We start from the raw sequence: 27702 nt of genomic DNA, 5'->3' as shown, positions 1-27702 counted from the left end.
ACGCCATGCTCTACCAACTGAGCTACATCCCTGCCGGCCATTACCGCCCCTACCCTGGACGATGCTGGGCCATTGTGCGCCGCCCCATGGGACAGAGCCTGGATTCGAACCAGGATCTCTAGTGGCACAGCCACTATGCAGTGCCTTAGACCACTGCGCCACTCAAATCCAATGCCAAAATGAGCCGGGGTACGCCGGTGTGGAAACCAATGCGCTCCCATTGAGAACAGTCCGTTAGCTAACGGTAGCTAGCTATTAGTTACAACACTGACGGGAAAGTTGAGTTTCACGGTTTATATTGGAATGCTACGTCAGTTAGCTTGCTATCCAATTGCTTTTCTTCGTTTAACAGTTGACAAACGGTTTCCATCGAACGCATATTTCCTTGAATCGCTTGTTAGTTAGCTAGTTTGAATTTCCCCGGAAGTGAGGTGGCCACTTGGAGCAGCAAGCCAAAGATAAACACGTATCAGAGACTCAGGCGTCTTTGGGGCTGGGGTATACATGTTAGTAAAATAGACCGTGAAACGCTTGAAGAAGTAAAAAAGTAATTGGTCGTAATATAGTTAGTTGAGGGACCTGATACATGTTGTAATCATACTGAACGCCCCAATCAAGGCGTTGGAACAAGCTCAGCAAGTGCATTCCGTGACGAAAACGACATCGAATCCGTGAGTAGCTAACGTTAGCTAGCTATCTGGCTGTCCATATTAGTTTCGCACTGCAGTGACATTACTGTACAGCTAACTACTAAGATAGCTGGCTATTCAGAGAAAGAGCAGCCTAGCTAGCAATCTCTTCCAGCCCAGATTAGCTAACACATCCCCTCAACTATAATCGTGCATTGTTAGCTAGCTAACTAGCTAGGTATTAGCTTTGTGTGGCTGAGTTGAATAGGATGTTAGCATAATGTCAAACTAAGCAAGCTGTCTTGTTAGCTATCTTGTTATTAACTTGCCATCTGATACATCTACCTAGCTTGATAGATTACATGTGGCATTTCAACAATGCAGTTTTAGTTTGGACGAAATGAAGGCTTGATTAAATTGAATGAAGATGTCAATCTACACTGAACAAAAATGTAAACGCAACATGTAAAGTGTTGGTTTCATGAGCAAAAATAAAAGATCCCAGACATTTTTCATACACACAAAAAGCTTATTTCTATGAAATGTTGTGCTCTAATTTGTTTACATCCCTGTTAGTGAGCATGTATCCTATGCCAAGATAATCTATCCACCTGACAGGTGTGGCATATCAAAAAGCTGATTAAACAGCATGATCATTACACAGGTGCACCTTGTGCTGGGGACAATAAACGGCCACTCTAAAATGTGCAGTTTTTTCACACAACACAATGGCACAGATGTCTCAAGTTTTGAGGGTGCGTTCAATTGGCATGCTGACTGCAGGAATGTCCACCAGAGCTGTTGCCAGAGAATTTGAATGTTAATGTCTCTACCATAAGCCGCCTCCAACGTTGTTTTAGATAATTTGGCAGTACGTCCAACCGGCCTCACAACAGCAGGCCATGTGTATGGCGTCGTGTGGGCGAGCGGTTTGCTGTTGTGAACTGAGTGCTCCATGGTGGTGGTGGGGTTAGTATGGGCAGGCATAAGCTATGGAAAAACGAACACAACTGCATTTTATCGATGGCAATTTGAAATGCACAGATACCGTGACGATCCTGAGGCCATTGTTGTGCCGTTCATCTGCCGCCATCACCTCATGTTTCAGCATGATAATGCACAGCCCCATGTCGCAAGGATCTGTACACAATTCCTGGAAGCTGAAAATGTCCCAGTTCTTCCATGGCCTGCATACTCACCAGACATGTCCCCCATTGAGCATGTTTGGGATGCTCTGGATCGATTTGAACGACAGCGTGTTCCAGTTCCTGCCAATATCCAGCAACTTCGCACAGCCATTGAAGAGGAGTGGGACAACATTCCACAGGCCACAATCAACAGCCTGATCAACTCTATGCGAATGAGATGTCACGCTGCATGAGGCAAATGGTGACACTAGATACTAACTGGTTTTCTGATCCATGCCTACCTTTTTTTTTATTTCAATTGAGTTATTGACTTATATGAACTAACTCAGTAAAATCTTTGAAATTGTAGAATGTTGCGTTTATATTTTTGTTTAGTATAGTTCAAACATTGCTCTGTTTACACTTGCCCCTAGGCAGCTGTCAACATACATGTATTTATTCACTGGTTGTTACTTGTTAGCTAGCTAGTGAGGTATAAGGAAACAATTGGATACCTTCCAAATTATGAAATGACAAGGGCTGCTCTACATTCTGATTGCCTGACTGTGTTGCCCTGTCTTCCTACCACACAGCTGTAGATAGTGTCTGACTGTTGTTGCCCTGTCTTCCTACCACACAGCTGTAGAGAGTGTCTGACTGTTGTTGCCCTGTCTTCCTACCACACAGCTGTAGATAGTGTCTGACTGTTGTTGCCCTGTCTTCCTACCACACAGCTGTAGATAGTGTCTGACTGTTGTCCTGTCTTCCTACCACACAGCTGTAGATAGTGTCTGACTGTGTTGTCCTGTCTTCCTACCACACAGCTGTAGATAGTGTCTGACTGTTGTCCTGTCTTCCTACCACACAGCTGTAGAGTGTCTGACTGTTGTCCTGTCTTCCTACCACACAGCTGTAGAGTGTCTGACTGTTGTCCTGTCTTCCTACCACACAGCTGTAGATAGTGTCTGACTGTTGCCCTGTCTTCCTACCACACAGCTGTAGATAGTGTCTGACTGTTGTTGTCCTGTCTTCCTACCACACAGCTGTAGATAGTGTCTGACTGTTGTTGCCCTGTCTTCCTACCACACAGCTGTAGATAGTGTCTGACTGTTGTTGTCCTGTCTTCCTACCACACAGCTGTAGATAGTGTCTGACTGTTGTTGCCCTGTCTTCCTACCACACAGCTGTAGATAGTGTCTGACTGTTGTCCTGTCTTCCTACCACACAGCTGTAGATAGTGTCTGACTGTTGCCCTGTCTTCCTACCACACAGCTGTAGATAGTGTCTGACTGTTGTCCTGTCTTCCTACCACACAGCTGTAGATAGTGTCTGACTGTTGTCCTGTCTTCCTACCACACAGCTGTAGAGTGTCTGACTGTTGTCCTGTCTTCCTACCACACAGCTGTAGATAGTGTCTGACTGTTGTCCTGTCTTCCTACCACACAGCTGTAGATAGTGTCTGACTGTTGTTGCCCTGTCTTCCTACCACACAGCTGTAGATAGTGTCTGACTGTTGTCCTGTCTTCCTACCACACAGCTGTAGATAGTGTCTGACTGTTGCCCTGTCTTCCTACCACACAGCTGTAGAGTGTCTGACTGTTGTCCTGTCTTCCTACCACACAGCTGTAGATAGTGTCTGACTGTTGTTGTCCTGTCTTCCTACCACACAGCTGTAGATAGTGTCTGACTGTTGTCCTGTCTTCCTACCACACAGCTGTAGATAGTGTCTGACTGTTGTTGCCCTGTCTTCCTACCACACAGCTGTAGATAGTGTCTGACTGTTGTTGCCCTGTCTTCCTACCACACAGCTGTAGATAGTGTCTGACTGTTGTTGCCCTGTCTTCCTACCACACAGCTGTAGATAGTGTCTGACTGTTGTTGCCCTGTCTTCCTACCACACAGCTGTAGATAGTGTCTGACTGTTGTTGTCCTGTCTTCCTACCACACAGCTGTAGATAGTGTCTGACTGTTGTTGCCCTGTCTTCCTACCACACAGCTGTAGATAGTGTCTGACTGTTGTTGTCCTGTCTTCCTACCACACAGCTGTAGATAGTGTCTGACTGTTGTCCTGTCTTCCTACCACACAGCTGTAGATAGTGTCTGACTGTGTTGCCCTGTCTTCCTACCACACAGCTGTAGAGAGTCTGACTGTGTTGCCCTGTCTTCCTACCACACAGCTGTAGAGAGTCTGACTGTGTTGTCCTGTCTTCCTACCACACAGCTGTAGAGAGTCTGACTGTTGCCCTGTCTTCCTACCACACAGCTGTAGAGAGTCTGACTGTGTTGCCCTGTCTTCCTACCACACAGCTGTAGAGAGTCTGACTGTGTTGTCCTGTCTTCCTACCACACAGCTGTAGATAGTGTCTGACTGTTGTCCTGTCTTCCTACCACACAGCTGTAGATACTGCCTGCACCATGGTGCGTGCGGCCCTGGTGACTGCCACCAGTCTGGCTCTGACTGGCGCAGTGGTTGGCCACGCCTACTTCCTGAAACACCAGTTCTACCCCACTGTGGTCTACCTGACCAAAAGCAGCCCCAGTATAGCGGTGAGTACACACCGTTCTCTACATTCCCCTTTCACATGTTTATCAGATGTGTGGTCTGTAACGTGGCTTTCCCTCCTCTCCTCTCCTCTCTGCGGCAGGTGTTGTACATCCAGGCCTTTGTGCTGGTGTTCCTGTTGGGAAAGTTCATGCGTAAAGTCTTCTTCGGACAGCTGAGAGCTGCAGAGATGGAGGTGTGGACCAACGATGTGTTATTTCAGCGTTTTGTTTACTTCCTGTTTGGTTTACTAGAGTACCAGATCTGTATTGCTTGACAACTGGCACTGGACTTCTATGTGATGCTGTTGTTGCTTAGGCCTGTGATGCAACCATTATACCCTCTTCACGCGGCTGAGCTGAGCCAAGCTGTACTGCGTTGTCTTGGTTACACATCCACCATATTTGTTAGACTCATGCTGGAAAGGAACATTTTGAAAAGAAAATATCAAAGCCAGTACAGGTTGGGTAAGTATGATTAAGTGTAAAAAGTTTATAACTAATATTCAACTTGCTCTCCCTTCAGCATCTGATCGAGCGGTCCTGGTATGCTGTCACAGAGACGTGTCTGGCCTTCACAGTGTTCAGAGATGACTTCTCTCCCCGCTTCGTAGCACTCTTCACCCTGCTGCTCTTCATCAAGTGCTTCCACTGGCTGGCCGAGGACAGGGTGGACTTTGTGAGAGGCTATTACATGGCTGTTACATTTCTATAGATATTTCACATAGTTAAGACATTTTAGTTACTATACAACAAGCATGTTTACCATCTATAAAGTGGCAGTGAATGTGAAAGGAAAGCAAGTGTCTGTCCTGATGGTATTTTTCCACCTTCTCACTCAGATGGAGAGAAGTCCTAATATATCCTGGATCTTCCACTTCAGGGTGTTATGTGAGTATGGGTTATACACTGCTCAAAAAAAATAAAGGGAACACTTAAACAACACAATGTAACTCCAAGTCAATCACACTTCTGTGAAATCAAACTGTCCACTTAGGAAGCAACACTGATTGACAATAAATGTCACATGCTGTTGTGCAAATGGAATAGACAACAGGTGGAAATTATAGGCAATTAGCAAGACACCCCCAATAAAGAAGTGGTTCTGCAGGTGGTGACCACAGACCACTTCTCAGTTCCTATGCTTCCTGGCTGATGTTTTGGTCACTTTTGAATGCTGGCGGTGCTTTCACTCTAGTGGTAGCATGAGACGGAGTCTACAACCCACACAGGTGGCTCAGGTAGTGCAGCTCATCCAGGATGGCACATCAATGTGAGCTGTGGCAAGAAGGTTTGCTGTGTCTGTCAGCGTAGTGTCCAGAGCATGGAGGCGCTACCAGGAGACAGGCCAGTACATCAGGAGACGTGGAGGAGGCCGCAGGAGGGCAACAACCCAGCAGCAGGACCGCTACCTCCGCCTTTGTGCAAGGAGGAGCAGGAGGAGCACTGCCAGAGCCTTGCAAAATGACCTCCAGCAGGCCACAAATGTGCATGTGTCTGCTCAAACGGTCAGAAACAGACTCCATGAGGGTGGTATGAGGGCCCGACGTCCACAGGTGGGGGTTGTGCTTACAGCCCAAGACCGTGCAGGACGTTTGGCATTCGCCAGAGAACACCAAGATTGGCAAATTCGCCACTGGCGCACTGTGCTCTTCACAGATGAAAGCAGGTTCACACTGAGCACGTGACAGAGTCTGGAGATGCCGTGGAGAACGTTCTGCTGCCTGCAACATCCTCCAGCATGACCGGTTTGGCGGTGGGTCAGTCATGGTGTGGGGTGGCATTTCTTTGGGGGGGCCGCACAGCCCTCCATGTGCTCGCCAGAGGTAGCCTGACTGCCATTAGGTACCGAGATGAGATCCTCAGACCCCTTGTGAGACCATATGCTGGTGCGGTTGGCCCTGGGTTCCTCCTAATGCAAGACAATGCTAGACCTCATGTGGCTGGAGTGTGTCAGCAGGTCCTGCAAGAGGAAGGCATTGAAGCTATGGACTGGCCCGCCCGTTCCCCAGACCTGAATCCAATTGAGCACATCTGGGACATCATGTCTCGCTCCATCCACCAATGCCACGTTGCACCACAGACTGTCCAGGAATTGGCGGATGCTTTAGTCCAGGTCTGGGAGGAGATCCCTCAGGAGACCATCCGCCACCTCATCAGGAGCATGCCCAGGCGTTGTAGGGAGGTCACACAGGCACGTGGAGGCCACACACACTACTGAGCCTCATTTTGACTTGTTTTAAGGACATTACATCAAAGTTGGATCAGCCTGTAGTGTGGTTTTCCACTTTAATTTTGAGGGTGACTCAAAATCCAGACCTCCATGGGTTGATAAATTTGATTTCCATTGATAATTTTTGTGTGATTTTGTTGTCAGCACATTCAACTATGTAAAGAAAAAAGTATTTAATAAGATTATTTCATTCATTCAGATCTAGGATGTGTTATTTTAGTGTTCCCTTTATTTGTTTGAGCAGTGTATATTTTTAAGCTGTTCAAGGCCCACTCAGTGATATACAATATCTTGTCATGGGCCCTTCAGTGGTATATATTTACATTACAGTATGGGTTATAGAGTCTTTTAAAAGACCCTACAGTGTATATCAGTACTGTAATCGTGTTACTGATTTAGTCACATACACTACCAGTCAAAAGTTTGGACACACCTACTCATTCAAGGGTTTTCCTTTATTTTTATTTTTATTTTTTACATTGTAGAATAATAGTGAAGACATCAAAACTATGAAATAACAGTAGTAACCAAAAAAGTCTTAAACAAATCAAAATATATTTTATATTTGACATTCTTCAAATAGCCACCCTTTGCCTTGATGACAGCTTTGCGCACTCTTGGCATTCTCTCAACCAGCTTCATGAGGTAGTCACCTGGAATGCATTTCAATTAACAGGTGTGCCTTCTTAAAAGTTTAATTTGTGAATTGATTTCCTCCTTAATGCGTTTGAGCCAATCAGTTGTGTTGTGACAAGGTGGGGGGTATACAGAAGATAGCCCTATTTGGTAAAAGAACAAGTCCATATTATGGTAAGAACAGCTCAAATAAGTAAAGAGAAACGACAGTCCATCATTACGTTAAGACATGAAGGTCAGTCAATACTGAACATTTCAAGAACTTTGAACGTTTCTTCAAGTGCTGTCGCAAAAACCATCAAGCGCTATGATGGAACTGGCTCTCATGAGGACCGCCACAGGAATGGAAGACCCAGAGTTACCTCTGCTGCAGAGGATAAGAACATTAGAGTTACCAGCGTCAGAAATTGCAGCCCAAATAAATGATTCACAGAGTTCAAGTCACAGACACATCTCAACATCAACTGTTCAGAGGGGACTGTGTGAATCAGGCCTTCATGGTCGAATTGCTGCAAAGAAACCACTACTAAAGGACACCAATAAGAAGAAGAGACCTGCTTGGGCCAAGAAACACGAGCAATGGACATTAGACCGGTGGAAATTTGTGCTCTGGTCTAGAGTCCAAATGTGAGGTTTTTGGTTCCAACCGCGTGTCTTTGTGAGACGCAGAGTAGGTGAACAGATGATCTCCGCATGTGTGGTTCCCACCGTGAAGCATGGAGGAGGTGTGATGGTGTGGGGGTGCTTTGCTGGTGACACTGTCAGTGATTTATTTAGAACTCAAGGCACACTTAACCAGCATGGCTACCACAGCATTCTGCAGCGATACGCCATCCCATCTGGTTTGGGCTTAGTCCCACTATCATTTGTTTTTCAACAGGACAATGACCCAAAACACACCTCCAGGTTGGGTAAGGGCTATTTTACCAAGAAGGAGAGTGATGGAGTGCTGCATCAGATGACCTGGCCTCCACAATCCCCCGACCTCAACCCAATTAAGATGGTTAGGGATGAGTCGGACGGCAGGGTGAAGGAAAAGCAGCAACAAGTGCTCAGCATATGTGGGAACACCTTCAAGACTGTTGGAAAAGCATTCCAGGTGAAGCTGGTTGAGAGAATGCCAAGAGTGTGCAAAGCCGTCATCAAGGCAAAGGGTAGCTATTTGATTTGTTTAATACATTTTTGGTTACTGCATGATTCCATATGTTATTTCATAGTTTTAATGTCTTCACTATTATACAATGTAGAAAATAGTAAAAATAAATAACCTTTTGAATGAGTCCAAGCTTTTTACTTGTACTGTATGTGAAACGGGTGTTTCTTAAATTAAAGCTATATGCAAATATATCAGACTGCTGCACCTGGTGCACACCAGTAAAACGAAACATCGACCTTGTAGCTTGATAACGCAACTGGCATATCTGGCCAAGAACCTCTAGACCTTTACTAGTGTGTTCAGTCAAAATGACTGGTAGGCGTGAACAGATGATCTAAAATCATTGCGTCTCTCTCTCTCTCATAGCTCTGATGGTGTTGCTGGGAGTTCTGGACTTCCTGTTCGTCAACCATGCCTGTCACAGTATCATCACACGGGGGGCCTCTGTCCAACTGGTCTTTGGATTTGAGGTTCGTAAAACTATTTGTGATTTATTTTAAATCTGTCATGTGACACTTTATTCCTATATACCTGCCACATTGTTTGGAAGTAATCTATTGTCTTGATGAATCAAAGCAGTTGGTTATGCTTCAGTACACCTCCTCTAAATATTAACACTGTTGTTGTTTAGTACGCCATCCTGATGACTATGGTGCTCACCGCCTTCATCAAGTACACCCTCCACACTGTCCACCTCCAGAGTGACAGCCCCTGGGACAACAAAGCAGTCTACATGCTGTACACTGAGCTCTTCACTGGTAGGATACCTTTATCACTAAAGATCCTCTTTACACTGAGCTCTTCACTGGTATGATACCTTTATCACTAAAGATCCTCTTTACACTGAGCTCTTCACTGGTATGATACCTTTATCACTAAATATACTCTGTACACTGAGCTCTTCACTGGTATGATACCTTTATCACTAAATATACTCTGTACACTGAGCTCTTCACTGGTATGATACCTTTATCACTAAAGATCCTCTTTACACTGAGCTCTTCACTGGTATGATACCTTTATCACTAAATATACTCTGTACACTGAGCTCTTCACTGGTATGATACCTTTATCACTAAAGATGCTCTTTACACTGAGCTCTTCACTGGTAGGATACCTTTATCACTAAAGATCCTCTTTACACTGAGCTCTTCACTGGTATGATACCTTTATCACTAAATATACTCTGTACACTGAGCTCTTCACTGGTATGATACCTTTATCACTAAAGATCCTCTTTACACTGAGCTCTTCACTGGTATGATACCTTTATCACTAAATATACTCTGTACACTGAGCTCTTCACTGGTATGATACCTTTATCACTAAAGATGCTCTTTACACTGAGCTCTTCACTGGTAGGATACCTTTATCACTAAAGATCCTCTTTACACTGAGCTCTTCACTGGTAGGATACCTTTATCACTAAAGATCCTCTGTACACTGAGCTCTTCACTGGTATGATACCTTTATCACTAAAGATACTCTTCACTGGTATGATACCTTTATCACTAAAGATACTCTTTACACTGAGCTCTTCACTGGTATGATACCTTTATCACTAAATATCCTCTGTACACTGAGCTCTTCACTGGTATGATACCTTTATCACTAAATATCCTCTGTACACTGAGCTCTTCACTGGTATGATACCTTTATCACTAAATATCCTCTGTACACTGAGCTCTTCACTGGTATGATACCTTTATCACTAAAGATGCTCTTCACTGGTATGATACCTTTATCACTAAAGATACTCTTTACACTGAGCTCTTCACTGGTATGATACCTTTATCACTAAAGATCCTCTGTACACTGAGCTCTTCACTGGTATGATACCTTTATCACTAAATGTCCTCTGTACACTGAGCTCTTCACTGGTATGATACCTTTATCACTAAAGATCCTCTGTACACTGAGCTCTTCACTGGTATGATACCTTTATCACTAAAGATGCTCTTCACTGGTATGATACCTTTATCACTAAAGATCCTCTGTACACTGAGCTCTTCACTGGTATGATACCTTTATCACTAAAGATACTCTACACTTGCTGTACAACTTTAAAGGTCCAGTTTCTTGGATCCACATTAAGCCACATTTCTTAGCATGCTCAATGAACATGCTTTTCATTCTATTTTAGTCCAGGACTAGGCTTGTTTTGGGTCCAGGAAACTGGTCCTGTGTGTGTGTGTGTGTGTGTGTGTGTGTGTGTGTGTGTGTGTGTATATATACAGCTCTGGAAAAAATTGAGACCACTGCAAAATTATCAGTTTCTCTGGTTTTACTATTTATAGGTATGTGTTTGGGTAAAAATAACATGTTTTTTAAAATTCTATAAACTACTGACAACATTTCTCCCAAATTCCAAATAAAAATATTGTCATTTAGATCATTTATTTGCAGAAAAAGACAACTGGTCAAAATAACAAAAAAGATGCAGTGTTGTCAGACCTCGAATAATGCAAAGAAAATAAGTTCATGTTCATTTTTAAACAACACAATAGTAATGTTTTAACTTTAGGAAGAGTTCAGAAATCAATATTTGGTGGAATAACCCTGATTTTCAATCACAGCTTTCATGCGTCTTGGCATGCTCTCCACCAGTCTTTCACATTGATGTTGGGTGACTTTATGCCACTCCTGGCGCAAAAATTCAAGCAGCTCGGCTTTGTTTGATGGCTTGTGACCATCCATCTTCCTCTTGATCACATTCCAGAAGTTTTCAATGGGGTTCAGGTCTGGAGATTGGGCTGGCCATGACATGGTCTTTATCTGGTGGTCCTCCATCCACACCTTGATTGACCTGGCTGTGTGGCATGGCGCATTGTCCTGATGGAAAAACCAATCCTCAGAGTTGGGGAACAATGTCAGAGCAAAAGGAAGCAAGTTTTCTTCCAGGACAACCTTGTACATGGCTTGATTCATGCGTCCTTCACAAAGACAAATCTGCCCGATTCCAGCCTTGCTGAAGCACCCCCAGATCATCACCGATCCTCCACCAAATTTCACAGTGGGTGCGAGACACTGTGGCTTGTAGGCCTCTCCAGGTCTCCGTCTAACCATTAGACGACCAGGTGTTGGGCAAAGCTGAAAATTGGACTCATCAGAGAAGATGACCTTACTCCAGTCCTCTACGGTCCAATCCTTATGGTCTTTTGCAAACCTCAGCCTGGCTCTTCTTTGCTTCTCATTGATGAAGGGCTTTTTTCTAGCTTTGCACGACTTCAGCCCTGCCCCTAGGAGCCTGTTTCGAACCGTCCTCGCCGTGCCCTTCACCCAGCTGCAGTTTGCCATTCTTTTTGTAGGTCACTTGATGTCATCCTACGGTTGTTGAGTGACATTCGAATGAGTTGGTGGTCATCCCGGTCAGTAGAGTCGTTTTCGCCCTCTGCCGGTCTGTAGCTTTGTTGTCCCCAATGTCTGCTGCTTGACCTTGTTCTTATGAACCGCCGTCTTTGAAATTTTAAGGACAGAAGCAACCTGACGCTCACTGTATCCCTCTGCCAGTAAAGCCAGAATTGAGCCCTTCTTTTCCTCACTCAACTTTCCTTTTCAAGTCTTTTGGCATGGTCAATAGTTATTTTTTTAATTAATATTACTTTTGAGGTACTATTAGCACTGTTTTTGCCATCCAGCTGGTCCTATTGCAAGAGGATAGTGATGACCACAGCAGTGGTTTTTATACTTTTCCTCATCAAATAAGATTTGGTTCATGTGATCACCTAATCAGTACCTAATTCAGTAGAATGAGGTGTGCCTGTGTTGGAATTCAACAGACACTGGAATGGAATGGCTGTCATACATGTAGAGATGCTGATAAAAAAAATTTTTTGCAGTGGTCTCTTAATTTTTTCCAGAACTATGTATGTGTGTGTATGTATGTATGTATATATATATATATATATATATATATACACACACACACACACACACAGTGTTCCCCTGCTGATTTTGTAAGTTTGCCCACTGACAAAGAAATGATCAGTCTATAATTTTAATGGTAAGTTTATTTGAACAGTGAGAGACAGAATTACAACAAAAAAATCCAGAAAAACGCATGTCAAAAATGTTGCTCAAGAAGAAGCCCATTAAGGTCCTGGAGTGGCCTAGCCAGTCTCCAGACCTTAATCCCATAGAAAATCTGTGGAGGGAGCTGAAGGTTCGAGTTGCCAAACGTCAGCCTCGAAACGTTAATGACTTGGAGAAGATCAGCAAAGAGGAGTGGGACAAAATCCCTCCTGAGATGTGTGCAAATCTGGTGGCCAACTACAAGAAACGTCTGACCTCTGTGATTGCCAACAAGGGTTTTGCCACCAAGTACTAAGTCATGTTTTGCAGAGGGGGGTCATACTTATTTCCCTCATTAAAAATGCAAATCAATTTATAACATTTTTGACATGCGTTTTTCTGGATTTTTTTGTTGTTATTCTGTCTCTCACTGTTCAAATAAACCTACCATTAAAATTATAGACTGATCATTTCTTTGTCAGTGGGCAAACGGACAAAATCAGCAGGGGATCAAATACTTTTTTCCCTCAATGTGTGTGTTTATATATATATGTATGTTTAAGACATTAAAATCTCCCCACTCTTCCCTCCCAGGTTTCATCAAGGTCCTTCTGTATATGGCGTTCATGACCATCATGATAAAGGTGCACACCTTCCCCCTATTCGCCATCCGGCCCATGTACCTGGCTATGAGGTGAGCAACCAACACAGCTACTCTGAACCCTAGAATAAAGATACCACTCTAAATTCTTGGACCTAGTCTGAATCCGGCCAACAGATTGTCTTCTCTATTGTTTAGTTGTTATTAGAGGCAGATGTAACCATTAGAACACTTGAATTTCTGGATTTTGTTCTTTTTAGGCAGTTCAAGAAAGCTGTAACGGATGCAGTAATGTCCCGGCGAGCCATCCGCAACATGAATACACTGTGAGTGTGCAATGCATCCGTTTCTTGGTTATTTTGTGTATCCACAATTTAAAAAATAAAAAAAAATCGTTCCTCTTACCATATTCATCATTTAGGATGAAAAACATTGACTAAACGTCAGTGGACTAGTCAATGTCCAATGAACTCTATTTGTATCTCTGCAGTTACCCAGATGCCACTCCTGAAGATCTGCTGGCTTCAGACAACGTGTGTATCATCTGTCGTGAAGAAATGGTGACTGGAGCCAAGAAACTTCCCTGCAACCATATCTTCCACTCAAGGTATTTTATGGGTACATCTACGCTATACTTATTTTAGACAGAACGGTATCAGAAAGTAGAAAATAAGATTTTTTTTATTTTTAATATTTGACTAGGCATTTTTGTCCCATTTATTGTTTGGGCTGATCCTGTTGGTTTTCTGCTGTTTAAGTCACCAACTCGGTGTAGCTAACTAACCTTTTCCTACATGTTGTATCCCAGTTGCCTTCGCTCCTGGTTCCAGAGACAGCAGACGTGTCCTACATGTCGTATGGATGTCCTCCGGGCCTCTAACCCCAACCAGCCCCCCGCCCCAGCCCCTGCCCAGCCCCCTGCTCCAGCAGCACCAGCCAACGCCCCTGTCCCTGGTCCACCTGGGAACGGTGGGTAGCGCCACACGGAGCAACACGTCTAACGTCAAATATCGCAACGGCTCAATCTGCACTGATTAGTTAAACTGAAACAGGTTCAATATTTAGATATCTGATAGTAACCTAGTAATAGTTTCATGAAGTTACTAGATATAAACTGGGTTGACTCCCAAGCAGCTGACTGACATGCGTCTCCCTCTTGTCTCCTCTAGTTGGTCCTGGAATGATGCCCCACTTCCCCCCAGGGCTGTTTCCTTTCTGGGGCCCCTTCCCTGGAGCGGCCCCCCCTGCTGGTGCTCCTGGCGCCCCAGGGGCCACAGACGCCCCTCAGGCCACAGAAGCAGCTCAGACTCAGGGAGCTGGTGAGTCTCATTTCTACTCTCTGGTACTTAAGACTGACATTTTGACAGATGCCTGTCTTTTCTGAATGGGAGGGTAGACGCAGACCAATCTCCACATTCTATATAGCCAATTAAAGTGGTATTTTCCCTGACCTAGATGACGAAATGGCACGTTCAATAGAGATTCTCAATTGAGCATGCTTTTTGGTCCAGGAGTATGTTTCCTCTGGGTCTGGGAGATCAGCTCTGAAGTGTCTGTCCTAACATTCTGTGAACATTTGAAGTCATAATTTCTCCTTGTGTGAATCAGGCACCAGTCAGTCCGCTGGGGCCAGTACAGTCGGTGCTGCTCCAGGAGGCCCTATGCCTGGGTTCCCCTTCTCCTCCTTCCCACCCCCACTGTTCCCCTCAGCTCCGTGGCTGACTATGCCACCACCTCCACCGTTTGGTAAGACCTGGAGTCATTCCCACTTACTCCTTCACATAAAATAGTACTGTAGATGGGCCACCATTTTTCAACATTTCTAGCAACAGTTCAGTTCTTATTTACCCTGTTGCCTATGGAGGGCTGTTGCAGAGGGCAGAGATGTTCACAAATCTGTATTAAGGCTGGAATCTTGAATAACCTTGTTACCCTGTGTGCTCCGTCTTAGTGTCAGCCATGCCCCCTCCTCCCCCGGCCCTGTCCACCATGTCAGAGGCTGAGCTGAGGGAGCTGGAGCAGGAGGGCCGTAGAGGCCTGGAGGCCAGACTGCAGTGTCTCCACAACATCCACACTCTGCTGGACGCTGCCATGCTCAACATCCACCATTACCTCACTACCGTCGCCACACTCACGTACTGAATGCCTTGTTTCATTTTTATGTGGGAAAACCACATCTTTCTTTTATTGTTTTAACATGTGACAATCATACTACTCCTTTCCTCCTCAGTCCTCCTCGGTCAGAAACCAGCAGCTCTGCTGGCGAGGCCAGTGGATCATCTCCTCCCTCCGCTAGTGCAGAAACCCAGGAGAATGACTGTCAGAGCAGTACAGGTGAGTCTTCCTATTGACTAACTGACATTGTGAAGTGAACCAGAATCATTCAGTTAGGAATCCGGACTAGCCGTTAGTGGGATTTTGAAGCGGCATGTTTTATACTGTAGACGCATTTCCTTTCTCACTTTTGTTTCTGTCCCTCTCTCCAGCCGCTGAAGCTGAACCTGAAGCTGAAGCTGTGAACGGGGCCACAGGTTTCTCCCAGCCAGACTCTACCACGTTGGGCGACAGTGAAGACCAGGGGGATGGAGAAGAAGTTGGGGGAGACGGAGAGCCCAACCCTTCGGAGCTGAGGCGCCGTCGTCTCCGCAAACTCGAGACTACACCCCCTCCTCCTGACCACTGATACATGCCCACTGATGCATTCTGGGAACGGACTTATCGATCAATGCATTATTATTGATTACCAATCAATAATAGCTGTATTTTATGTATCTTTCCCCCTCCTGGCTCTGTGTTCTGTTTAAACTCAGAGAGAGGAAGGAGGAACATGTTGTGTTCCTGTTGTTCCACAACCTTTTTTGTTGTTGTTGTTGGAACACATAAAAGCAAGATATTTTCTTTTTCTACTGCCTGACATCTTATGATCCATATGCAGGTGTTTTGTTTCCCCACTCTTCACCAATACTGAGGAGTGATATTCAAACACACAGACCTGACCTGACTTCTTCAAATACACAGACCTGACCTGACTTCTTCAAATACAGACCTGACTTCTTCAAATAGACCTGACCTGACTTCTTCAAATACAGACCTGACCTGAGAACGGAGTTCTTTAAATACAGACCTGACCTGACTTCTTCAAATAGACCTGACCTGACTTCTTCAAATACAGACCTGACCTGACTTCTTCAAATACAGACATGACCTGAGACCGGAGTTCTTCAAATACAGACCTGACTTCTTGGTCAGTGACAACAAAGTGGAGTGTTCTAAATCTCAGGTCACCGGTTCCTCTCCTTCTACCATGGAGTTGATCCAACTGAGGTTGCTTTCTCTTCTTCTTCTCCTGCTTGTCAGACCGTGTTACAGGGAGGTCTGACCCATCCAGTTAAAGGACGCCATGTTAAATTGCAGTCTGGCTTTGTCTGAAATGGCACCCTATTCCCTATATAGTGCACAGGTCTCTGGTCAAGTAGTGCACTAGCTAGGGAATAGGGTGTAGCCATAGTATCCCGAGTGATGGACAACGTTATACCTTTTCTTTTTGTAATTTCTTTCCCTAATTTCTGGCATATCAAGATTTTTCTGTGGGCGGGTGTATTATAACTGAATAGGAAAGTGGGTTGATTTAACCTGTACATACTGTAAAAATAGTTTTAATAGGATGATCTGTACATACTGCAGAATAAACCATTGAAATGAAGGTCTCAGGTCACGTCTTTGTTGGGATAATAATAATAATAATATGCCATTTAGCAGATGCTTTTATCCAAAGCGACTTACAGTCATGCGTGCATACATATTTTTTTGTGTATGGGTGGTCCCGGGGATCGAACCCACTACCTTGGCGTTACAAGCGCCGTGCTCTACCAGCTGAGCTACAGAGGACCACTGGGATGTACTACATGGATGGGTTCTCTATCGTGAGCTGAATATTCATCTCTGCTATCTAGGAAGGACAGACCAACACGAGCTGTACTCAGCTGGTGGCAAACCTATCGCCTCCGTGTTCACATTAACTATAGTGGTAGTGTAGGGGCATCGGGTGAAGAAGCCGGATGTGGAGGTCCTGACTGGCGTGGTTGTGAGGCCGGTTGGACGTACTGCCAAATTCTCTAAAAAAAGACATTGGAGGCAACTTATGGTAGAGAAATTAACATTACATTATCTGACAACAGCTCTGGTGGACATTCCTGAACTCAGCATGCCAATTGCACGCTCCCTCAACTTGACATCTGTGGCATTGTGTTGTGTGACGAAACTGCACATTTTTAGTGGCCTTTGATTGTCCCCAGCACAAGGTGCACCTGTGTAATGATCACGCTGTTTAATCAGCTTCTTGATATGCCCCATCTGTCAGGTGGATGATTATCTTGGCAAAATAAAATTGCTCACTAACAGGGATGTAAACATTTGTGCACAAAATTGGAGAGAAAAGCTTTTTTGTGCATATGGAAAATGTATGGGATCTTTTATTACAGCTCATAAAACATGGGAACAACACTACATGTTGCGTTTTATATTTTTATTCAGTATAATTACAAGATTAACAATCACACATTTTACACAGATCTGAGTATATTCTGTTTAGCTATGGATTCCCTTATAAAATGGATGCTGGTGCAAAGGAAGAGGTATTTGGTCCATAACTACTAAAATGACAGGTGATTATATGATTAAATAAGTTAGCTTACTTCAATGTACAAATCACAGAAAATGACAAACTAATCTACTGTTGTCTGCATTACTTACGGAAGTGGTCATACCGACGTTACGACGCCTTTTAGCTGGTCGGCAAGTAGGAAACAACGCCTTTACAAAATGACATTTGGTCCCGTCAGAAAAGTTTTCAATAAACTTTCTATAATGGAATGAATATAGCCTGAGTGCCAGTGTTTGTCTTCTTGCCAACTCCATCGCTCATTGTCAAGCCAAAAACGTGACAAGGAGCTGACATGAAATAGCACAAACAGACTGCAATCAGGCTAATGAATACACAGGACAAACACATTGTGACCAATCAAAGGCATTTGGAGATGTCAGTCATCTATTGATCAATTGAAAAGGTGCATAGTTACTCTAGTGATGACTTTCAGTCACTTTCAGAGTTTTTTTTTAGTGCAAAAACGCATCAGTCCATTGGAATGAGGTATTGACTGTCTGCAGCTGCAAGTGGTCAAAGCCAATTTATGCTTGATTTGAAAATGTGGTTTGAGGCTCCGTATGGAGGGTGTGACTCAATTGCGGCGCCTCCGGAGGCACGCAGAGGCCAAATTGAGCTCCGTACCACATCGCCGTGCGACTCCCAAATTTTGTAACAATGTGGAGGGCTCCGTTTAGCTCCGCATTGACGTGATTGGTTGACGGTAGGTGGGGGCGGGAGGTCCTGTATAAACACAAAAATCACTTCCTTGACAACAGCTCTGCGTTGCTCGGCGAAGGGCAAGAAGTATGAATGCCCTGACTTCTGCTGAGGCCATGTCACTGTAAATGCTGCACGGCCAATCCAGACGTCGGATTGACCACGCAGCGCCTTTAGCAACCTGAGAGAGCACTACAACATTTCACTGCAGGACAGACAGGATCAGGGCGAGTCCAAAATGGCATCCTCTACCCTATATAGTGCACTACTTTTGACCAGAGCCCTGTGGTCCTTGGTCAAAAGTAGTGCACTATAAAATAGAATATGGTGCCATTTCAGATAGAGGGTCAGTTAGTTCTGTGGCGTTGAGTAGAAGGTGTGGTGTTGGTTCTGGTCAGGAGGGTTACTGGCGAAGAGAAGAGGTGTCGTCTCCTTGATGGATCCATACCAGCTGGTGAAAAGAGACAACAGTGTGAACAGTAATCATTTGTTGTTGTACATTAACCGTACAGGTGAATTGATTCTCACACAATTAGGTAATGTCCAGGGTTAGGATCAATAAATACCATTTGAATTCAGTTTTCACATGGTTTTGAAATGGATTTGACCCCAACCCTAGTAACATCCAAATTCCAAGGCATCATTGAGACAAGTTTATTACCTTTGGTGTGGATGTGAGCTGTTGACCCAAGGAACACCCGAGTCAGCGTCTTCCCCTGCTGGGTCATCAAAGAAGTACGGCCGCGGGACTCTGTTGTTAATGGGCATATTACAGCCCTTGGAGAGAAGGAAGACACATCAGAATGGGGCTAGCAGCTGCTATTTACTGCACATACAAAGCCAGAAAGGGAAACCAAACATAAAGTGAAGTGAAAGGTCAGGATTGCGACCTTAAGAGGGCTGTTGAGGAAAAAAAGAGAACAGAAACTTAACAACTTCTTGAGGCGGTCGGCGGATTCTGAAGATGAGGATGAGGAGGCTGGTGGGAAGCAGCTCCCATATGAAGAGAATTGCCCCGAACGCCAAGTAACCCCTGTCTCCCAGTTCACTACGCAGGTCAGCCTGTGGAAAGACAAGCACAAGTGTTATTGTGCATGTTTGAGGTTGAGACTACATTGCAGTCGGACTCCACAGAATCACCGATCTAAAAATCACCTTGCATCCCCAATAACTACTGATGATCTGTCAACATAACTACTGATGATCTGTCAACATAACTACTGATGATCTGTCAACATAAGAGTCTGTGCTTTGCCTTGCTCAAAATGATCCCCTTAAAATACAGACAGTTTTCCCAGTGACATCTTGCCGATGTCGCTGAATCAATTTCAACCCTTTTGTATGTTAACTATACTGAACAAAAATATAAACGCAACATGTAAAGTGTTGGTCCCATGTTTCATGAGCTGAAATAAAAAAATCCCAGACATTTTCCATACGCACAAAAAGCTTATTTCTTTCAAATTTTGTGCACAAATTTGTTTACATCTCTGTTAGTGAGCATTTCTCCTTTGCCAAGATACAGTGCCCTCCACTATTATTGGCACCCCTGTTTAAGATGTGGTCGAGGACTTCCAAAAATTCTCCTTTTTTTTTTAAACAACATAGAACCCAAATGCAAAAAAAGAGAAAAATCCAACCTTTTATTTAAGTACATTACTTTGGTGGTAAAAAAAAAAATCACACATTTAGAAAAAAAAACTTGAAATCATGTGTCCCACAATTATTGGCACCCCTAACAATTCCGCTGAAAATTTTAATTGATTTTTTTTTAAATATATTTTTCTGTAGTTGCTAAAGTTGGTCAGGGTATCTAGGAACTTTTAATTAGTAATTCATGACTTCCTGTTTCCCTGGGGTATAAATATGACGTGACACAGAGGCCTAATTCTCTTACCCATTTGTCAACATGGCAAAGACAAGAGAACACACCATTCAAGTAAGGCAGATTTGTGTCTAAAATAGCCACTCGCCTTAACTTGCCCGTATCTACAGTCAGAGGAATCATTAAGAAGTTTAAAACAACTGGAACAGTGACAAACAAGGCTGGAAGAGGTCCCAAGTTTATCTTGCCACAACGCACAGTGAGGAGGATGGTAAGAGAAGTAAAAAAAAGTCCTAAACTCAATGTCACAGAATTGCATCAAAGAGTGGCATCTTGGGGTCACAAAGTCTCCAAAACAACCATCAGACGCTCTCTACATGCCAACAAGCTGTTTGGGAGGCATGCAAGGAAAAAGCCTTTTCTCACTAACACTCACAAACGTAAACGTCTGGAGTTTGCTAAGCGGCACTGGGACTTCAACTGGGATCGTGTGCTTTGGTCAGATGAGACTAAGATTGAGCTTTTTGGCAACAAACACTCTAAGTGGGTCTGGTGTAAAACAAAAGATGAGTATGCCGAAAAGCACCTCATGCCCACCGTGAAGTATGGTGGAGGATCTGTGATGCTGTGGGCCTGTTTCTCTTCCAAAGGCCCTGGGAACCTTGTTAGGGTGCATGGCATTATGAATGCTTTGAACTACCAGGACATTTTAAATAAAAACCTGATGGCCTCTGCCAGAAAGCTGAAGATGGGTCGTCATTGGGTCTTTCAGCAGGATAATGATCCAAAACATGTGGCAAAATCTACACAAAAATGGTTCAGCAGTCACAAACTCAAGGTCCTCCCATGGCCATCTCAGTCCCCAGACCTCAACCCAATCGAAAACCTGTGGGGCGAGCTAAAGAGGAGAGTGCATAAGAGAGGACCCAGGACACTGGATGATCTAGAAAGATTGTGCAAATAAGAATGGTCAAAGATCCCTCTCTCTGTGTTCTCCAATCTTGTGAAATGTTATAGGAGGAGATTAAGTGCTGTCTTGTTGGCAAAAGGGGGTTGTACAAAGTATTAACATCAGGGGTGCCAATAATTGTGGGACACGTGATTTTAAGTTTTTTTTTTTCTAAATGTGTGATTTTCTTTTTTTTACACCAAAGTAATGTACTTAAATAAAAGGTTGGATTTTTCTCTTTTTTTTGCATTTGGGTTCTATGTTGTTTAAAAAAAAAAGAGAATTTTTGGAAGTCCTCGACCACATCTTAAACAGGGGTGCCAATAATTGTGGAGGGCACTGTAATCCATCCACCTGACAGGTGTGGCATATCAAGAATCTGATTAAACAGCATGTTCATTACACAGGTGCACCTTGTGAGAAGTATTTATGTCTGTAATAAAGCCCTTTTGTGGGGAAAAACTCATTCTGATTGGTTGGGCCTGGCTCCCCAGTGGGTGGGCATATGCCCTCCCAGGCCCACCCATGGCTGCGCCCCTGCCCAGTTATGTGAAATCCATAGATTAGGGCCTAATTTATTTATTTCAATCGACTGATTTCCTTTATATGAACTGTAACTCAGTAAAATCTTTGAAATTGTTGCGTTTATATTTTTTTGTTCAGTGTACATGAGTGAAGCTCTTTACCTGGTCAGAGATGTTGTACCAGTCAAAGTCAAAGGACTCCACTCTGTGATTCTGGGACAGTATGAGGACAGCCAGGTTGTAACATGCTCTACTAGCAAAGAGCAGTATTACACCCGCTCCTAGAAGTGCAGTCCGACCCACTGTTGTTCCCTGGGGGGGAAGAAGATGCATACCAATCTCCACGTAGTACTGATTGAATTGGAACTACTCATTCATTCTACTCCAAAACGAATGAAAAATGAAAATGCTGACACCATCTAAAATATAATTTCCACCTCCAGAAATAAGCCCAATAACATTTTGGTAAAATGATTTTAACATATAGCCTATGCATGGTCCATATTACCAGGTACGTTATTATCAATAAGCACTTTTTCCATCACTGTGACTAGATAAATAGATGAACTATTCTACTATGGGGTTGTCTGATTTTTCTATTCATTACTCATTTTGTTTGCAGAGATTTTGCCGTGGCACGGCACCACAGTTAAATGAGTGCAGCCGATAACCTATCCCCTAGCCAAAATCCAGTGTATCTGGATTTTGCTAGGGGACAGGTCAATCTCATTCACCAGACACTTAGGAATAGCTAGGTCAGTTACAGTAAGTGGAGAATGAATGTCATAAAAGCACGAATTCCTTCAGGAAGAACCACATTCCTGAATAGAGAATGCAAGATTATTTGTTGAATTCCCTTTTAAGGAATAGCTGATGAACTCCAGTCGGGACTCACCTTACTGTGCAGGTAAGGGCTGGTGGATGTGGAACGTCGGGTTAAGAGGAGCAGTAATGCAGCTAGACACACAGCCTCGAAGATGAACAGCAGGTCATTGACCAGTACTCGTATCAGAACCAGACTCCATGTTTTAGCTCCTGCTCCTCCACTGCCCCCGTTCCAGCCAAGCGCAGCACACACCACGTTGACACACAGGAACACACCACTCAGGGTGGCGTATAAGCACCGCGCCCAACATCTGAGGAGAGAGAGAGAGACTTGTCAATTCAAATGATTTAAATAAAGCTTCTTCAAAAACATCTCTAAAAAGGACACAAACAGCTGCAAGTCGTTTGAGGGAAGTGGAACTCACAGTCCATTGCTGGGCTCAGTGTTAGGGCTGTACTTCTCTCTCACTTTGAGTAATACCTGTACAAACAATGGAGAACAGAAACCAGCCAATAGTTTAAGTAAACACATACTAGTCTTTAACAAATACTTTCATAGTCTCTGAACTTCGAACCAAATCTTGCATGCGGCTGGCCAGCTAATCGATTTAACAATCTGTCACGAGTGTCAAGACTAATGCTTTCATAACAAATCATAACTCAGAAACACGTGACATACTTGCAGGACAGGTTATCTAAAGATATAAAATGTGTGTCTTAACCTGAGTGAAGTAGAGGTTGATGAGACTGAGGGTGAAGAACTGCAGACAGACAGGGAAGCAGTAGAGGAGCCAGTAAAACACTGTGGCCAGGCGGTTGGCTTCCAGGGCGTTATGGAAGTAGAAGGAGAACAGAGTGGTGCGAAGAGCCGCCCAGAGAAGACAGAGGAACAGAAACACACTCTGGTAGCTCCAGCGCTTGTGTCGGCAGAGCAGGAGGAGCCAGAGCTGAACGTAGACGACCAAGAAGAGACTTCCGTAGAGAGCAGTGTAGAGGATGGTGATTCCAAGCTGGACTGATGGGGCCACTGCCGGGTGCAGAGGGAAAGGTGTAGGCAGGGTGGAGTTGGAGGGTAGAGGAGTTGGTGTGACTGGAGCTTCCATTGAGGTGAATGGGAATATACCGTGTCACTCACTTTCTGGCAATAAGAAAGTGCATTCCTTGTATATAAAATGATATATTGATCACAAAATGATCAACATCGTCACATTTATTAGCATTCAAAATAAACACTGGAGGATTTCAGTGTGTCCATTTTAAAAAGAGCGATTAAAACACCATCTTCGGTTAGCGTGGTTTGAATAACATGGTCCTCTGTCTCAGCACGTGTCACTTGGCATGGTGGTAGAGGAAGCAGAGAGACAACTGTAAAGAGAGACAACAGAAAAGGTGTTGTGAAAAGACAGAAAACCAACCCTACAGTAGACTGCATTGTGACTTCTTGGCTAGCTTTATAAAGGAGGTCGTTATGCAATACATGGAACTCAGTGTACAGAACAAGTTGACACAAGAAACAAGTTGTACAGCTGACTCTTAACTTAACGCGATTACAGACGGGCAGCGGTAAACGGCAATTGAACCGCGAGGAAAACCGCCTACCGTGTGTAGTGACAAACGGTCCCGGTTGTTGTCAGCTCGAATGTTGTCATTAAAACATTGTTTGATTGGTTGACATGATGAACGACGCTCATTGGTTTTACCAATGCCGCTCAAGACATCAGCTAATTTCATCTTTTGGCGCCTCGAGCGCCGAGCCAGCGGCACCACAAACCGCGCTGCTTGCAAAATTGCTTGCGTTTTGCCGCCTGCCGCCCTACTCCCATTGAAGAGACCTTCGCGGCCCATCTGTAAGTGCCTTGATAGTAAACATCAAAAACTAGCGCAATACGTAGCTAGCCACAAGCCAGAGGTAGGCTACTTGGTAGGAGAGTTTGAGACATAGCTAGCTAGCTCAGTAACAGTCCAAGTTATTCTGATTAATCAGGTTGTAATACACAATTAATTGGTATACACAGCCTGAAACTAATAACTGCAAAATCGTGTAAATGTTACTTACAAGCCCAAATGTTGAATACAATTACTTTTTAACTTACTCTACCGGTTTTCTGTGCGATTTGTCCTTCAGCCGCTCGAAATTTGAGACAAAATATCCACAGGAAAGTATTGTTCACCCGACTTTTTAGAGCGCTGGTACTGAAGTGGACAGTTCTATCACCTCTCACATGCGCAAAACCATGTAAATACAGTGTCTTCAGAAAGTATTCACACCCCTTGGCTTTTTCCACACTTTGTTGTGTTACAGCCTGAATTTAAAATGTATTACATTTAGATTTTTTGTCACTGGCCTATGCACAATACCCCATAATGTCAAAGTGGAATTATGTTTTTTGAAATGTTTACAAATTAATTTAACATTTAAAGCTGAAACGTCTTGAGGTAATAAGTATTCAACCCTTTGTTATGGAAAGCCTAAATAAGTTCATGAGTAAAAATGAGCTTAACAAGTCACATAAGTTGCATGGACTCTCTGTGCAATAATAGTGTTTAACATGAATTTTGAATGACTACCTCATCTCTGTGCCAAACACATAAAATTATCTGTAAGGTCCCTCAGTCGAGCAGTGAATTTCAAACACAGATTCAACCACAAAGACCAGGGAGGTTTTCCAATGCCTTGCAAAGAAGGGCACCCATTGGTAGATGGGTCCCCCCCCCAAAAAAGCAGACATTGAATATACCTTTGAGCACGGTGAAGTTATTACACTTTGGATGGTGTATCAATACACCCAGTCACTACAAAGATACAGGCATCCTTCCTAACTCAGTTGCCGGAGAGGAAGGAAACCGCTCTATTACAGAGTTTAATGGCTGTGATAGGAGAAAACTGAGGATGGATCAACAACATTGAGGTTACGCCACAATACTAACCTAATTGACAGAGTGAACAGAAAGAAGCCTGTACAGAATACAAATATTCCAAAACATGCTTCCTGTTTGCAACAAGGCACTAAAGTAATACTGCAAAAAATGTGGCAAAGCAATTACATTTTTGTCCTGAATACAAAGTGTTATGTTTGGGGCAAATCCAATACAACACATTACTGAGTACCACGCTCCATATTGTCAAGCATTGTGGTGGCTGCATCATGTTATGGGTATCATGTTACTGGGGACTTTTTTCAGGATAAAAAATAAACGGAATGGAGCTAAGCACAGGCAAAATCCTAGAGGAAAACCTGGTTCAGTCTGCTTTTCACCAGACACTGTGAGATGAATTCACCTTTCAGCAGGACATTAACCTAAAACACATGGACAAATCTACACTGGAGTTGCTTATCAAGAAGACAATGAATGTTCCTGAGGGGTCGAGTTACAGTTTTGACTTAAATCTGCTTGAAAATCTATGGCAAAACCTAAAAATGGTTGTCTAGCAATGATCAACAACCAATTTGACAGAGCTTGAAGAATTTTGAAAAGAATAATGGGCAAATATTGTACAATCCAGATGTGCAAAGCTCTTACAGATTTACCCAGAAAGACTCACAGCTGTAATCGCTGCCAAAGTTGATTCTAACATATATTGACTCGGGTGTGAATACTTATGTAAATGAGATATTTCTGTATTTCATTTTCAATAAATTTGCTAACATTTCTAAAAAACGTGTTTAATATTTTTCATTATGTGGCATTGTGTGTAGATGTGTGACAGAAATAAAAAATCGATTTAATCAATTTTGAATTCAGGCTGTAACACAACAAAATGTGTAATAAGTCAAGGGGTATGAATACTTTCTGAAGGCACTGTACCTGCTTACTTCAGTTAGTATGCATGCATCTCGTGCACCTGCGTTTGCTCATGACCAGAGGCATGTGCACGAGACAGAAGTACATGCACACAATGGCATACTAACTGGGTTGTGTTTATTATTGCTCAGTCTAACTGAAGTCAGCAGGTGTTTACATGGTTTTGCGCATGTGCCAGGTAATAGAAATGGCAACTTCAGTATAGGTGTGGTAATACTGATGATTTGTCAGCACCGATGGTTTGTTTTCATAGCAGGTTAGGTGAATTAACGTGGCAGGTTAGGAAAACTAACGCATCAGGTTAGGAGAATGAGGTTAAGGTTAGGACAAAAAGTTAGGGTTAGGCTTAGCTACAGTTGTCAACAACTGACGCGACCACTAGACAGAGCTGTAGGCCTACTCCATCTAGACAACGGTAGAAACGTACACAACCCATCTATGTCAATAACGCCAGCGCTCTAACAAGTCAGGTTAACAATGTGTATGTTTTGTCTCAAATTTCGACCATCGGAAGGACCAACACCACGAGCAACCGGTAGAGTAAGTTCAAATGTATTTTTATTCAACATTCTAGCTTGTAGTAAAACATTTAAACGATTTTCCAGTCATTAGTTTCAAGCTGTATATACCAATTAATTGTGTATTACAGCCTGATTAAACAGACTGTCCAAGTCGGTGTTGTTTACTTTTTACATTGGGATTTCCCACTCCAACTAGGCGACTTTGTCCCCCTCAATGTAACCCCCTGCATGTCAAAACAACTTCACTAGCTAGCAGCTGACTCAGAAAATATAACTAGGAGACTAGCTAGCTAAACTAACCTAATATTTAGTGTTGACGGTGTGATTATCTGCGTAGCTAAAATAGCAGCTAGTTAATTACCGTTGGTTAGCCAGCTACAGTGGCTAACTAGATCAACTGGCTTTGTGAAAACTCACGTTATATGGGCTAGCTAACGTTAATTCTTTATTTTACTCTCTAGCTCAATAGTAATACATAAGCTCTCTACCTTGTGGCGATGTTAGTTTGATCAGTTACAAAATAAGTAAATACTAACGTTAGTTACCTTATTCGAAGATAAAATATCGCTCCGACAGGGAAGTTTACAAAAATGTAATCTCGATGTACTTCCTAGTAGTTGAGTTGTCAGACATGACGTGGTACAGTGGGGGCGGGGTTTACATTTTTAAAGCATCTATAGGACCAAACCTGTAGGGGTCAGCTTTGTTCCATTCCTTCTATATGATCGCTCTTTCGATCAACGTCGACCCCAGGGGGTGCGTAATGAGCCTACACACGTCATGTCTCCAGACATAGACCACCTGTGCTAATTAGCTATCTAGCGTGCTCTGAACACTGGTGTGTAAGCTAACTGGTGAGGAAGTGTAGTTCAACTGGAGGCACGCTCCGTAAGAAGCATCTCAAGGTCCTGGAGTGGCCTAGCCAGTCTCCAGACCTGAACCCAATAGAAAATCTTTG

At 43.6% G+C, this 27702-nt stretch overlaps 2 protein-coding genes across 3 annotated transcripts; one reads left to right on the top strand and one right to left on the bottom strand.

Annotated features, from left to right (window-relative positions):
• Positions 1-206: 206 nt before the first annotated feature.
• Positions 207-16637, top strand: LOC121538596 (E3 ubiquitin-protein ligase synoviolin). Its single transcript, XM_041846757.2, has 16 exons — positions 207-671; positions 4152-4303; positions 4402-4494; positions 4824-4976; positions 5140-5188; positions 8689-8792; positions 8954-9080; positions 12928-13027; positions 13195-13260; positions 13425-13541; positions 13743-13903; positions 14104-14253; positions 14543-14680; positions 14886-15069; positions 15165-15268; positions 15421-16637. The coding sequence occupies exons 2-16, from the start codon at positions 4172-4174 to the stop codon at positions 15615-15617; spliced, it is 1875 nt and encodes a 624-aa protein (XP_041702691.1). The 5' UTR covers positions 207-671; positions 4152-4171; the 3' UTR covers positions 15618-16637.
• A 1726-nt stretch (positions 16638-18363) lies between these two features.
• Positions 18364-27378, bottom strand: gpr137 (G protein-coupled receptor 137). 2 transcript variants are annotated; one of them, XM_041846734.1, is made up of 8 exons: positions 27290-27378; positions 23142-23784; positions 22845-22900; positions 22490-22730; positions 21757-21906; positions 19230-19358; positions 18958-19073; positions 18364-18747 (listed from the first exon to the last, which is right to left on the bottom strand). In XM_041846734.1, exons 2-8 carry the CDS (start codon positions 23520-23522, stop codon positions 18648-18650), a joined length of 1173 nt encoding a protein of 390 aa, XP_041702668.1. In that variant the 5' UTR covers positions 23523-23784; positions 27290-27378; the 3' UTR covers positions 18364-18647. The 2 variants fall into 2 exon arrangements, with proteins under 2 accessions (XP_041702668.1, XP_041702676.1); XM_041846742.1 differs by having other exon boundaries at positions 19233-19358.
• Between the last annotated feature and the right edge of the window lie 324 nt (positions 27379-27702).

This window comes from Coregonus clupeaformis, chromosome 3 (assembly GCF_020615455.1).
Source record: "Coregonus clupeaformis isolate EN_2021a chromosome 3, ASM2061545v1, whole genome shotgun sequence".
Classification (NCBI taxonomy): domain Eukaryota; kingdom Metazoa; phylum Chordata; class Actinopteri; order Salmoniformes; family Salmonidae; genus Coregonus; species Coregonus clupeaformis.
The sequence above is the reverse complement of the archived record's forward strand: the minus strand, read 5'-3'. Positions and strand labels throughout refer to the sequence as shown.